Source organism: Astyanax mexicanus, chromosome 3 (genome assembly GCF_023375975.1).
Source record: "Astyanax mexicanus isolate ESR-SI-001 chromosome 3, AstMex3_surface, whole genome shotgun sequence".
In the NCBI taxonomy this organism is placed as follows: Eukaryota; Metazoa; Chordata; class Actinopteri; order Characiformes; family Acestrorhamphidae; genus Astyanax; species Astyanax mexicanus.
The window spans coordinates 60,880,717-60,893,751 of NC_064410.1; the positions used below are offsets into that span (position 1 = coordinate 60,880,717).

At 31.2% G+C, this 13,035-nt stretch overlaps 2 protein-coding genes across 2 annotated transcripts; both read left to right on the forward strand.

Annotated features, from left to right (window-relative positions):
- Nucleotides 1-1,379: 1,379 nt before the first annotated feature.
- LOC125799385 (olfactory receptor 6N2-like) lies at nucleotides 1,380-2,375 on the forward strand. Its single transcript, XM_049475966.1, has one exon. The coding sequence runs from the start codon at nucleotides 1,394-1,396 to the stop codon at nucleotides 2,339-2,341; it is 948 nt and encodes a 315-aa protein (XP_049331923.1). The 5' UTR covers nucleotides 1,380-1,393; the 3' UTR covers nucleotides 2,342-2,375.
- A 5,767-nt stretch (nucleotides 2,376-8,142) lies between these two features.
- LOC103038423 (olfactory receptor 6N2-like) lies at nucleotides 8,143-9,549 on the forward strand. Its single transcript, XM_022666662.2, has one exon. The coding sequence runs from the start codon at nucleotides 8,302-8,304 to the stop codon at nucleotides 9,247-9,249; it is 948 nt and encodes a 315-aa protein (XP_022522383.2). The 5' UTR covers nucleotides 8,143-8,301; the 3' UTR covers nucleotides 9,250-9,549.
- Nucleotides 9,550-13,035: the final 3,486 nt, after the last annotated feature.

A 13,035-nucleotide genomic window follows, 5' to 3' on the forward strand; every position in this document is an offset into this window, starting at 1 on the left:
AGTGCTGTAAGATTTTGTGGGAAAACAAAACTGCACTGACTTTAGACTTGATAATAAAACACAGTGGATCAACACCAGCAGATGACAGACATGACTCTCCAAACCATCACTGATCATCAGTAAATTTTACATTTCATTTGTAAATCAAGGGAGCAGAGTCTGGAGGAAGAGTGGAGAGACACACAGTCCAAACTGCTCGAGGTCTAGTGTGAAGTTTCCACCAATCAGTGATGGTTTGGAGAGGCAGATTTCATTTTCCAGCAGGACTTGGCACACTGCCCACACTGCTGTACAAAAGCACCAATTAGTCTCATTAGAATATAATATTCTTATTTTCTGAGACTGATTTTTTTTTTTAATTGGCTGTAAGACATAATCATCAACAATAAAAGAAATAAACTCTTAAAATAGATCACTCTGTGTGTTTAATACATATTTATAATATATGAGTTTCACTTTTTTTTTAAACTAAATTATTGAAATAAAGAAGACACTTTTCAATGATATTCCAATTGAAATATGATCTACATGTATGGATACTGTGATTTGCAGGTGTTGAAATCTGATGAAATCAATGAGGATCATCAGTCTGTCCATCAAAACGGACTTGAACTACACACCCAATACCTGCACTACTGATATACTTGCACTGTTAATACTCACTTTAATTCCCCAAAAACTGTGAACTTTAAGTACTTTACGCACTCATTCACTTTACCAGCCTTAAGCTATATACCATATTTGCACTACTGTTATATACTATTTATACTGTCATCCCATCTCAATCACCATCAATATTGCAGTATTGTCTTCCGTCTTACGTATGTTTATTGTGTTGTGTTGTATTGTACATATAGTGTCTCCCACTCTTTCATATTATATATCTTATTTCTTTTTTACTTATATTTATATATCTATTTCTCCCCCACACTACTGCCCCTTGTTTCTGTCTCATGTATGTCTATTTGTGTCTCTGCTGTATTGTACCCATAGTGTCTCCCATTCTCTCCTTTATTATATCTATAATCTGTACTTGCTGTAAATTTGGGAAGGAGAGTAACGTAATTTCAATTCTCTGTATGTCCTGTACATATGCAGTACTGACAATAAAACTACTTGACTTGACTTGATCAAAGAATCCACTGAGGAATAGGTTGGAGGTGTATAAAGGAAGATCATGCTGGATTCTGATTCACTGCACTGATTTACTGTGTTCAGCTGCAGTGATTCTTCTTCTTCTTCTTCTTCCCTTTTCTCTCATTCTTTAAAATGTATTATTGTATTTTAATGTCTGAATGTTGATGCTTGTCTGACTACTGTTCAATTCAATAGTTATTATTTTATTTAAAGTGTTAATTCTATTCAACTTCTTCAGTTCAGTTGTTCTTAGAGAATGATGGATTATTATAATAATAATGTTACATATTATATAAGTCTGGATGGTCATGTAGAGCTGGAGAGATACAGATATGTTTATTTTATATTGACTCTCGCAGTTTATCTGCTGATTATTTGCTGTAATTCTGTTGTAATTTCTGTTATATGTGCGAACAAGTCTCTGCATGAGCCGATGTACATTTTCATCGCTGCTTTACTCTGTAATTCTCTCTGTGGGACGACGGCTTTTTATCCTAAACTGCTGATTGATTTACTGTCTGAAACTCAGATGATCCTTTTTGAAGGCTGTATTTTTCAGGCCTTCTGGCTTTATGTTTACGCCACAGCAGAGTTTACACTGTTATCAGCTATGGCCTATGATAGATACGTGTCCATATGTAAACCTTTACAGTACGTGACTTTAGTTAAAATGTCTACAGTTAGAAAACTCTTATTTATCTGCTGGTTTGTTCCATCTTGTGAGATCGGCGTCGGTGGGATTCTGACATATCAGCTGAATTTGTGTAAATTCAAGTTAAACAGAATCTACTGTAATTACAGCGCTCTTCTGAGGCTGAGCTGCAGAGATACGACTCTAGTGAATTCATACGGACTCTTCATTTCAGTCGTCGCTGTTTTTCCACCAGTGATCTTCATAATCTTCTCCTATATAAGAATTCTAACAGTCTGTTTAAAATATTCCAAAGAATTCAGAAGAAAAGCTCTGCAGACCTGCTTCCCTCATCTGATCACCTTCATCCTGTTCTCTGTCACCTCCTTGTTCGAAGTGATCAATAACCGTCTAGACGGAAATGTGCCTCATCTATTGTCTGTGATCTTATCGATAGAAAATGCGATTATTCCTCCTCTGATCAATCCTGTAATTTACGGGCTGAAACTGCAGGAGATTTTCAACAGGATCAAACGAATATTCTGGAAAAAGAGCAACCAAATATCATTTTAGATTCATATAAACTAATTCCCTTCATTTTCTAATGAACAAACGGATTCCTGCTTGGAATCCAGTGAAATCAGCTCACCTGATTTAACTCACCTGTAAATGATCAGATTTTTAGATCAGGGAAATTCTGAGAGAAAGACTTTAAAGTTTTCACATATTCACAATTCTACAGGTCATATAAAATGTATAAAACATCATAAACAATGTTTAAAGACCATTTGACAAATGCATTTTTGACAAATGTATTTTTTAATTTGTCAAATTAAATTAATTTTATTTATTTGTATGTATTTAACAGGAGCAATGCTCACTAATCAACTAAATCAATTTGAGAAAAATGGCTTTAAATGAGCTATAAATTAGTTTAATTTAATAAAAATGTATTAAAATTAATTAAATTAATTAAAAAATAATTATAACATTTTTTTCTTATGCATAACACTTTTTTTGCTTTTTATTAAACTAGATTTTTATTCAGCAACTTGCACTGATAATACAGGTTTTATATGTTTTTGTATATTGTATAGCTTATGTAGAGCTGTTTAAATAATAACTAATGTGCTAGTGTATGTTAAACCTCAACATACACGACACATATACACAATTAAAGTTTTTGTATTTTAAAATCTATTTTTTTTTTGTATTTTAAAATCCAATTAAATTAGATGTTTATAAACTTGCATTAATAATGTTTTTGTATATTGTACAAGTTATGTACACCTGTTTAATTAATGTGCTACTGTATGTTGAACCTTAATAATAAGTTTAATTCCAATGTACAGTAAAATATTATATTGTTTTATTATAATAATGATAATAAAATTATTTGGCTTGGCATGTCTGAAAGTGAAGGCGTATAAAAAGCCCTAATATTACATTTTCATAATTCTAAGTGTCTCATGTGTAAGGTCAGTGTCACGTCTTAGCCCTGTCTCATGTCTCTGTGTGTCTTCCCCACGTGACCTGTGCCTCTCTGTGTCTCCTGTCAGTAGATTTCCACCATGTGTTTCTCATTTGTAGCTCCGCCCCTTCCCCAGGTGTTTCCAATTCTAGTGTGTTTTATGTTACTATAAATAGCCCTCCTCTGCCACCTTGTCCTCCGTCGGTCTTTGCACCTTCCTCTGTTGTCTGTCTCTCTGCGTTTCTGTGTTGCTATAGCCCTAGTTCAGTGTTTATTCATAGTTTGTTTCCCTTGCTCCCTATTCTGTGTTTTTCTGTTTATTTCTAGTTTCCTGTTTTTTTTATCCATTGTTTCATTCGTCGCTCCCTAGTTCCCTGCTTAGTGTTTTGCTTCTTGTTGTTTTTGCTGTGTAAATATATTCCCTGTATATATCCCTGCCTTATTTAGTTTAGTACTTATTCTGTTCCTCGTTAATTTTCTTATATATATATATATATTCCTTGTTTATTTTTGTTATTATTATTATCTCTTGTTGACTTAGTTTATGTTCTCTAGTTTCACTGGTTTGTTTTGGTTTTTGGTTATTCGTTTATCTTTGTTAAGTGTTTACTTGTTTCTTGTTTCATTGTTTATTTGTTATTTATTTAATAAATTATTTATATCGCTCTTACCTGCACTTGTGTCCGCCTCCTCGTCTACCTGCCTGGGTACCCGTGACAGTCAGATCTAAGTTCTATCATTTATTTGTATATTTAACAGAATCTATTTAAGAAAAATGACTGTAAATAAGCCAGAGTTAACCCTAATAAATGTAATACTAATAAAGCTAATAATACTTGTTTTTTTTTATGAATGACATATATACACATTCAAAATGTTTTTGCTTTATATGTTACACAGATTCTTTTTTTATATGGTGAAACTGTATTTTTATGTAAGTGCATGTTTTTTTTTTTTTGCTAGATGTTACTAGATGTTTATTCAGCAACTTGCACTGATCTTATATATGTTTTTGTATATTTTAAAGCTTATGTAGAACCTGTTGAATTAATGTACTATAATGAGGTCACTTCCAATGTACAGTAAAATGTAATATTATTATATTATAAGAATTATTGTACAATTATTTGGCTTAACCTCATTAAAACACATGAATGCATATAAAAAGCCCTAATAAATGTTATAAAGTCAATTATAATTGTTTTCCTTACATATATTTTACTATTATAATATTGTTTTCTTAAATTAATATATTTGAAATTTAACAAAAACGTGACTACACTAAACTGAACTAAAGATGTTTGTAAACAACTTGCATTAATATGTTTTTGTATATTGTACAGCTTATGTAGACCTGTTGAATTAATGTGCTACTGTATGTTGAATGTTTTACTGTAATTCCAATGTACCGTAAAATATTATATTGTTTTATTATAGAAATTATAGTAAAATTATTTGCCTTAACATTACTGAAACACATGAACGCATATAAAAAGTCATAATAAATTTAATAAAGCTAATAACACATTTTAAGTCCTTTTTTTTTCTTTATGTTACATAGAGTTTTTTTTTTACATAGTAAAATAGTTTTTTTTTTTTTGTATTTTGCCTCTACACACACTGTGTATGACTGTATTGTTTGTCAATGTTTAAACATTTTAAATTGTACCAGAAAATTAAGTAAATAAATTAAACTAAACTAGATGTTTATTCAACTTATAACTTGCATTTATCTTATGTTTGTTTTTGTATATTGTACCTGTTGAATTAATGTGCTACTGTATGTTGAACCGCAATAATGACTTTAATTTCAATGTACAGTAAAATATTACATTGTTATAAAATAACAATTATAGTAATAATAATATAATTATTTGTCTTGACATCACTGAAACACTTGAATGCATTTAAAAAGTCCTAATAAATTTAATAAAGTAAATTATAATTGTTTTTCTTATGTATATTTTGCCTCTACATACACTGCCATTGTTTTCTTCTATTTAAATATTTTAAAATTGAACAAAAAATGAACTAAACTACACTGAACTAAACTAGATGTTTATTCAGCAACAAGCACTGATTTTATATATGTTTTGTATATTGTTCCTATTTAATAAATGTGCTACTGTATGTTCAACCTCAATAAGTTTAATTCCAATGTACAGTAAAATGTAATATTGCTATATAGAGAAATAATAATAAACTTATTTGGCTTGATTTGACTGAAACTGAATGAAAACACTATAAAATGGATAAAATGGATAAAATGGATATTGGATAAACGTAAAACAGAACTACAATATTCTATAAATATAAGGGTCAGTCTGTACTGGCAGCTGCCAGCAGAGGGCGAAAACAAAAAGCACCCAATACTGTCACCCAGGGGAACTCCAAATCCCAGAATTCCTGAAGGTGATTCAGGAATTTGAATAATTACTCAGTAGATAGTACTGAACTAATGATAGATAGTAGATTATTATAGTAGTGCTTTCTTGTAGTTAATAGGAGGAATTTAATTGTTAATGAAGCACTATTAACTATTTACTGCTTAGTTTCTTCTTAGTCACCTATTACCTATAAAACAGTATTTTTAAGTGTTACCGTCTCACATATTAAACTTATGTTTTTAATCCCACTGGACGAACCAAAAGCATGCATTATTCTCAAATGATAATAAATAAGAGAACTTGATATCAATCAATCAACCCTCATTTTTAATGCAGTCCAGCATTTACAACTTAATAAAGGGCCTGAAAAAAAAAAAACATTTAAAATCAAGTGATTAATCAGGTTAAGCTAAAATAAGGAACTACTTAAAAATACATAAAAAATAAACAGTAAAAGCATTAGAAAAACGAGCAAACAATGTAAGATTTAATTAAAAAGACATAAAATAATTCAGAATAAAAGGATAAGTATACAGGCTAAAAAGCAATAAATAATTAGTTTAAAAAAATAAAATAATAAAATAAATAACATTAAAAGTTAAAAGGCCAAAAGTAAAACATGGAAAACAATAAATAAAAGGATTTAATGAATAAATTAAATTAAATAAATAAAAAGGCTAAAATGTAAAACAAACAATTTGATGAATGAAAAGATAAAATAACTAAAAGGTAAAAGACAAATTCTATTTATTTCTCAAAAGAAAGCCAAAAACAAGATCTTGAAAAGGTAGAAAGCAAAGAGATCTAAAAACAAAATAAAAATATAAAATAAGACAGCATGTCCTTAGTTTGAGCCATGCCATGTTGCATTAAAAGCACTCACTGGCCTTATTTAATCCTCTCATTATAACCATTTATATCAGCAGCTTATGATGAAATTAAAAGTTGTCATTTCTGCGGACAAAACTAATGATCCTGAAGCCGCAGCAGCAGAGAGAAGCTTCTATGCAAAGATTAAACTGCAGAGATTTTAAACATCCTTTTTATTTTTTATTTATTTATTTTTTAATACATTTATTTCTAATTTTTTCCCATTTTCTCCTCAATTCACACAGCCAATTACCCACACTCATTAGGACTCCCCCTATCACTAGTGATGCCCCAACACACCAGGAGGGAGAAGACTAGCACACTGCCGAGCAGCATCACAGTGCTAACGCTCGGAGGAAAGCGCAGCGACTCGGTTCCAATACATCAGCTCACAGACGCCCTGTGCTGCAGACATCACCCTAGGAGTGATGTGGGGAGAGAGCACCATCTACCCACCCGGAGGGAGCAGGGCCAATTGTGCTCCCTCTGAGCGCCGGCAGCTTGATGGCAAAGCTGCATGAGTGAGGGTTCAAACCTGCGACCTCCCGCTAATAGTGGCAGCGCTTTAGACCGCTGGACCACTCGGCGCAAAACATACTTTTTTTTTAAAGCAGAAACTCATTTATAACAGTCACAGGCTTTTTTGGTGGTGATTAAAAAACAGAAGTTTAAAAAATGTTTTAAAGCTCATTGAGCTCCATTGGCTACCAGTTGATGCTCGCATCAAATTCAAAACTCTTACAATCGCCTACAAGGTGATGTCAGAACAGCTCCTTCCTACCTGCACTCGCTCCTGAAGGCTCACGCTACCTCCCGGCCGCTGCGCTCCTCCAGTGAACGTCGCCTCGCTTTGCCAAACAAACATTCACACAAAGCAATCCAGACTGTTCTCATACAGAGTTCCCCAATGGTGGAACAAACTACCTTCTACTACCAGATCAGGAGAATCTCTCACTATCTTTAATAAACTCCTGAAGACAGAGCTCTTCAAAGAGCACTTACTCTCCTAACACCTCTAACTAACTACCTTCTACTACCAGATCAGGAGAATCTCTCACTATCTTTAATAAACTCCTGAAGACAGAGCTCTTCAAAGAGCACTTACTCTCCTAACACCTCTAACACACTAACTACTTCTAACCTCATTTCCTTCTTCCTCTCCTTCACTCCTCTATCCTATTATTCCCCTTTGTCCTCCTTTTATCCCTATCCAAAGATGTTTTTCCTTTAAACTTATTTTACATTGTACTTGACTATTGTAAGTCGCTTTGGACAAAAGCGTCTGCCAAATGTAATGTAATGTAATGTAATGTAATGTAAAAAGTAAGTTGCTGTAGTACAGTTTACAGTATGCATGCTGCACATTTAATTTAATGTAATTTAATGTAATTTGTAGAGTATTGTATGAGTACTGTGATTTCACTGAAATTGTATTAACTGTATTACTGCATTTAGCAGCAGTATCTCATAAAAACAACAACAAGAGAGAGTATTAATGAGGATCATCAGTCTGTCCATCATAGAATCCACTGAGGAATAGGTCGGAGGTGTATAAAGGAAGATCATGCTGGATTCTGATTCACTGCACTGATTTACTGTGTTCAGCTGCAGTGATTCTTCTTCTTCTTCTTCTTCCCTTTTCTCTCATTCTTTAAAATGTATTATTGTATTTTAATGTCTGAATGTTGATGCTTGTCTGACTACTGTTCAATTCAATAGTTTTTTTATTTTTTTTATTTTTTTATTTTTTTATTTAAAGTGTTCAATTTCTTCAAAAACTTCTTCAGTTCAGTTGTTCTTAGAGAATGATGGATTATTATAATAATAATGTTACATATTATATAAGTCTGGATGGTCATGTAGAGCTGGAGAGATACAGATATGTTTATTTTATATTGACTCTCGCAGTTTATCTGCTGATTATTTGCTGTAATTCTGTTGTAATTTCTGTTATATGTGCGAACAAGTCTCTGCATGAGCCGATGTACATTTTCATCGCTGCTTTACTCTGTAATTCTCTCTGTGGGACGACGGCTTTTTATCCTAAACTGCTGATTGATTTACTGTCTGAAACTCGTCTGATTTCTCTGGAATCCTGTATTTTACAGTCGTTTTTAATCTATACTTATGGAGCTTCAGAGTTTACACTGTTATCAGCTATGGCCTATGATAGATACGTTTCTATATGTAAACCTTTACAATATGCAACTCTTGTGAACATGTCTACAGTTAGAAAACTCTTATTTATCTGCTGGTTTTTGCCCTCCTGTGAGGTTGGAATAGCAGATATTCTCACTTATCAGGTGAAGCTGTGTAAATTTCAGCTCCACAGAATCTACTGTAATAACAGCGCTCTTCTGAAGCTGAGCTGTGGAGATACGACTGTGAGAAATTCATACGGACTCTTCGTTTTAGTCATCGCTGTTTTTCCACCTGTAATATTCGTCGTTTACTCCTATATAAGAATTTTAACCGTCTGTTTGAAGAATTCGAGAGAATTCAGGAGAAAAGCTCTGAAAACCTGCTTCCCTCATCTCATCATCTTCACTAATTTCTCTGTTACCTCCTGTTTTGAGGTGATTAACGGCAGATTAGAAGGGAATATTCCTCATTTACTGACTATGATCTTATCAATAGAAAATCTGATCGTCGCCCCTCTGATACATCCTGTAATTTACGGGCTTAAACTGCAGGAGATTTTCAACAGGATCAAAAGAATGTTCTGGAAAAAGAGCAACCAAATATCATTTTAGATTCATATATACTAATTCCCTTCATTTTATAATGTATACAGTACAGTACATTCCTGCTGTACTGAACTGCACACATGATTTGTTTTTTTAACCTACCTGTAAATTGTCAGCTTTTTACTGTAGTATATATATATATATATATATATATATATATATCGTCACCGTGTCCATTTTTCTCCATTTTACTAAATAATTTGAACAGACAAAGTGTCCCTCACACTGTGTCAAAATTTATTGATTAACGGCCAATAGAAATTCTCCAAAATGACCTGAAATAAACTCTTTTTACATTGACTTCCATTGAAAGTTTGCAAGGTTTTTTCTCTCTTCTGTAAAGTTGCTGTTTTGGAGATAAGTGTTTTTCATTGGTCAGCAACGATATATATATATATATATATATAATTTTTATAATGCTTTAAAATTAAATTTTTTTATTTTTTATGATTTATTTTTCATATAAACTAATTCCCTTCATTTTATGGGTGATTCTTAGAATTTGTGCACTTTTAGAGTCCCGGGTCATATTTTTAAAAAGAATTGCAATTTTGGACAAATACCTCTTTCTGTAGGGAAATAGTGATAAAAAAAAAACTCTTATAAAAATGTACCACCTTTTAAATATGATTTTTCAATACTTTTTTTAATCCACTCGAAAGTTACAAAATCACTATTTTCTCCTTGTCTCACCCCCAGAGTTTCAAATTTCCACTATGAAAAAAAGGTTAAAAATATAATTTATATGAGAATGGTTAATGCAGCTGTAGTAAGGAATACTGAAATAAATAAAATATATAAAAGTATTTGATTTGAGTCCACTGTCAATATTATTCTTCATACAAAATATACCTGTCTCACAGCATTGGCATCATTTCCACCACAATGCCTACTTTCGCTTTTAAAAAGTTGAAAGATTGGTGAAAGATTGTTCAGGTTGTTTCCATGGAAATGTAAAGTGACATCAGAGCACATGTTGGACTTGGAAGCCACTTCCATTTTCCACTCAAAACTGTTGAAGAAAATACAAGGTAAATATTGCTTGATCAGCAAATATAATAATTGTATGTCATTTCCAAACATGCTGTAGTTCCATTGTTGTTTTGAAAAAGATCACAAATTTAACATGAAAAGCTTTATTTTGCATGCATGAAATGCTAACTATCAATTCAAAGCTAATCAGTAGAGCCGTCATCCATTTTTTATTAAAAAAACAGTGGAAATGTAATTTCCACCACAGTCATTTCCTACACACTTCCCTCTGTGGTGGAAATGACATTTCAGAATATAGATATGAGTGATATAGATTGTTTTTTAAGTAAATAAATTAATTTAATAGGCCCTATACTTTTACTATATACTATACATACTTTATACTATATATATAATTTAGATGTTGGCTTTCACTAAAGTGCACAGGTGTGGTTGGTTTTTACATGGTGTTGTAAATGAAGTTGAATAATTAATGTTTTTTCTAATAAATATATATACGTTTTCTCTATGTGTTTAGTCATTGTCATTTCCATCACAGCACATATTTTTCACAAAATTTCCAAAAATGAGTCAGCTCTGATTAAAATCATATTTACATTTATTGATGACTTGCATTACTTTATGTAACAAAACAAATTATTTATTATTTACAATTTCACACTGTGAAAAATGTACAGTTCAGCATTTTGATCCTTAGAACAGTTAATTTAGGTCATTCAGAAATGAATTATTGTTGTAAATAGCAGTAACTGGTACAAATAGTTAAACTAATGGTTCTAGAAAATTCTAGGATGTTTAAATTAGTGCAGTGTTTATTTATATGTGTTAAATGAAATGTGGTGGAAATGACGTTTGTTTATTCCGGGTCAGATAAAATGTAAAAAATAACAATTGTCTTGTAAATTTATCTCAATACTACAATGGTTATTTAAACATATGAAGCTGTGTGAGTTGAATTTGTATAATGTTTTACATTAAGGTACACATAATCTAAGAATCACCCTCATAATGTATACAGTACAGTACATTCCTGCTTGAAATCGGGTTAAATCAGCACACCTGATTTTTTTTATCTTACCTGTAAATTGTCAGCTTTTTACTGTAGTATGTGTCTGTCAGATTAAAGAAAACCTGAAAGGAGGATTTATATATATATATATATCTTCACTTATCTCCATTTTTGTCGATTTTTAGTTTACTACATAATAACTACATAATAAGACAAACTGTGCCAATATTTCTTGATTAACGGACCAATAGAAATTCTCCAAAATGACCTGAAATAAACTCTTTTTACATTGACTTCCATTGAAAGTTTGCAAGGTTTTTTCTCTCTTCTGTAAAGTTGCTGTTTTGGAGGTAAGGGTTTTTCATTGTTCAGCGACGATATAAATATAAATATATATATATATGTTTCTCATTTTTATAATGCTAAATAAAATAAAAAATAAAATTTCTCAAGTGTAAAGGTCAAATCTGAATTCTTTAAAATCTAAAATATACAAAACATTATAATTTATTTAATTTAAGTGTATATATTTTACAAGAACAATGCTCATTAATCAATTAGAGAAAAATATATCATTGTAAATGAGAGTAAATGAGTTATCCCTAATATATTTAATTTAAATGTAATAAGTTATTAATAGTAGTTTTTAATGTTTTTTTTGTTGCTTTATATGATATATAGAGTTTTTTTACATAGTGTAATTATATTTTCCATTATGGTATTGTTTGTTTCTATTTAAAAAAATATAAAAATAAAAAACTAAAATGAACTGAACTAGATGTTTATTCAGCAACTTGCACTGATCTTATATGTGTTTTCGTATATTGTACAGGTGATATAGACCCTGTTGAATGAATGTGTTACTGTATGTTGAACCTCAATAATGAGTTTAATTCTAACGTCCAGTAAAATATTATATTGTTATATTATAGGAATGATATATTTTTTTGCTGTATATGAAACAGAAGAACATTACTAAAGTAGACCAATAAAGCTGAACATATCAGGAGGGTTTAACTGCTGTTAAAAGCTTTACTTTTTACCCAGGTTCCAACAATAGAGCTGCTTTAGGTTTTCTTTAGTGTTAACTGGTGCATTATGGGATTGGATTCAGAGCTCAGGAGGTGGAGGAGGAGGATACTGAAGCTGCCAGAAGCTTCAGCCAAGAGGATCCTGGTGAAGATCAGGTGATGAGCAGCTGCCAACCCTGGACATACGACACTCCGGCCATGGAAAAAGGGTGTGGTTATTTATATCTTATATATTTATGAAAGGAACATATTAAAAATAGACTGATGCTAAATGCTGTAGTGGTAGTTTTCCAATCTCTTAAAGATTTAATGCAGAAAAAATGATGTAAAATTATGCAAATGTAAATATTTGGAACATTTTTAGTTCATATCTGTTTATAACACTATATATATATATATATGTATATATATATATATATATATATATATATATATATACATATATATATATATATAGTTTGAGTGTTATGAATGTTCACCATAAGGAATATACAGCACTGGAAAGATTTAAGAGACCATTTTAGTTTCTGAATCAGTTTCTCTGATTTTGCTATTTATAGGTTTATGTTTGAGTAAAATGAACATTGTTGTTTTATTCTATAAACTACAGACAACATTTCTCCCAAATTCCAAATAAAAATATTGTCATTTAGAGCATTTATTTACAGAAAATGAGAAATGGCTGAAATAACAAAAAAGATGCAGAGCTTTCAGACCTCAAATAATGCAAAGAAAACAAGTTCATATTCATAAATAAAA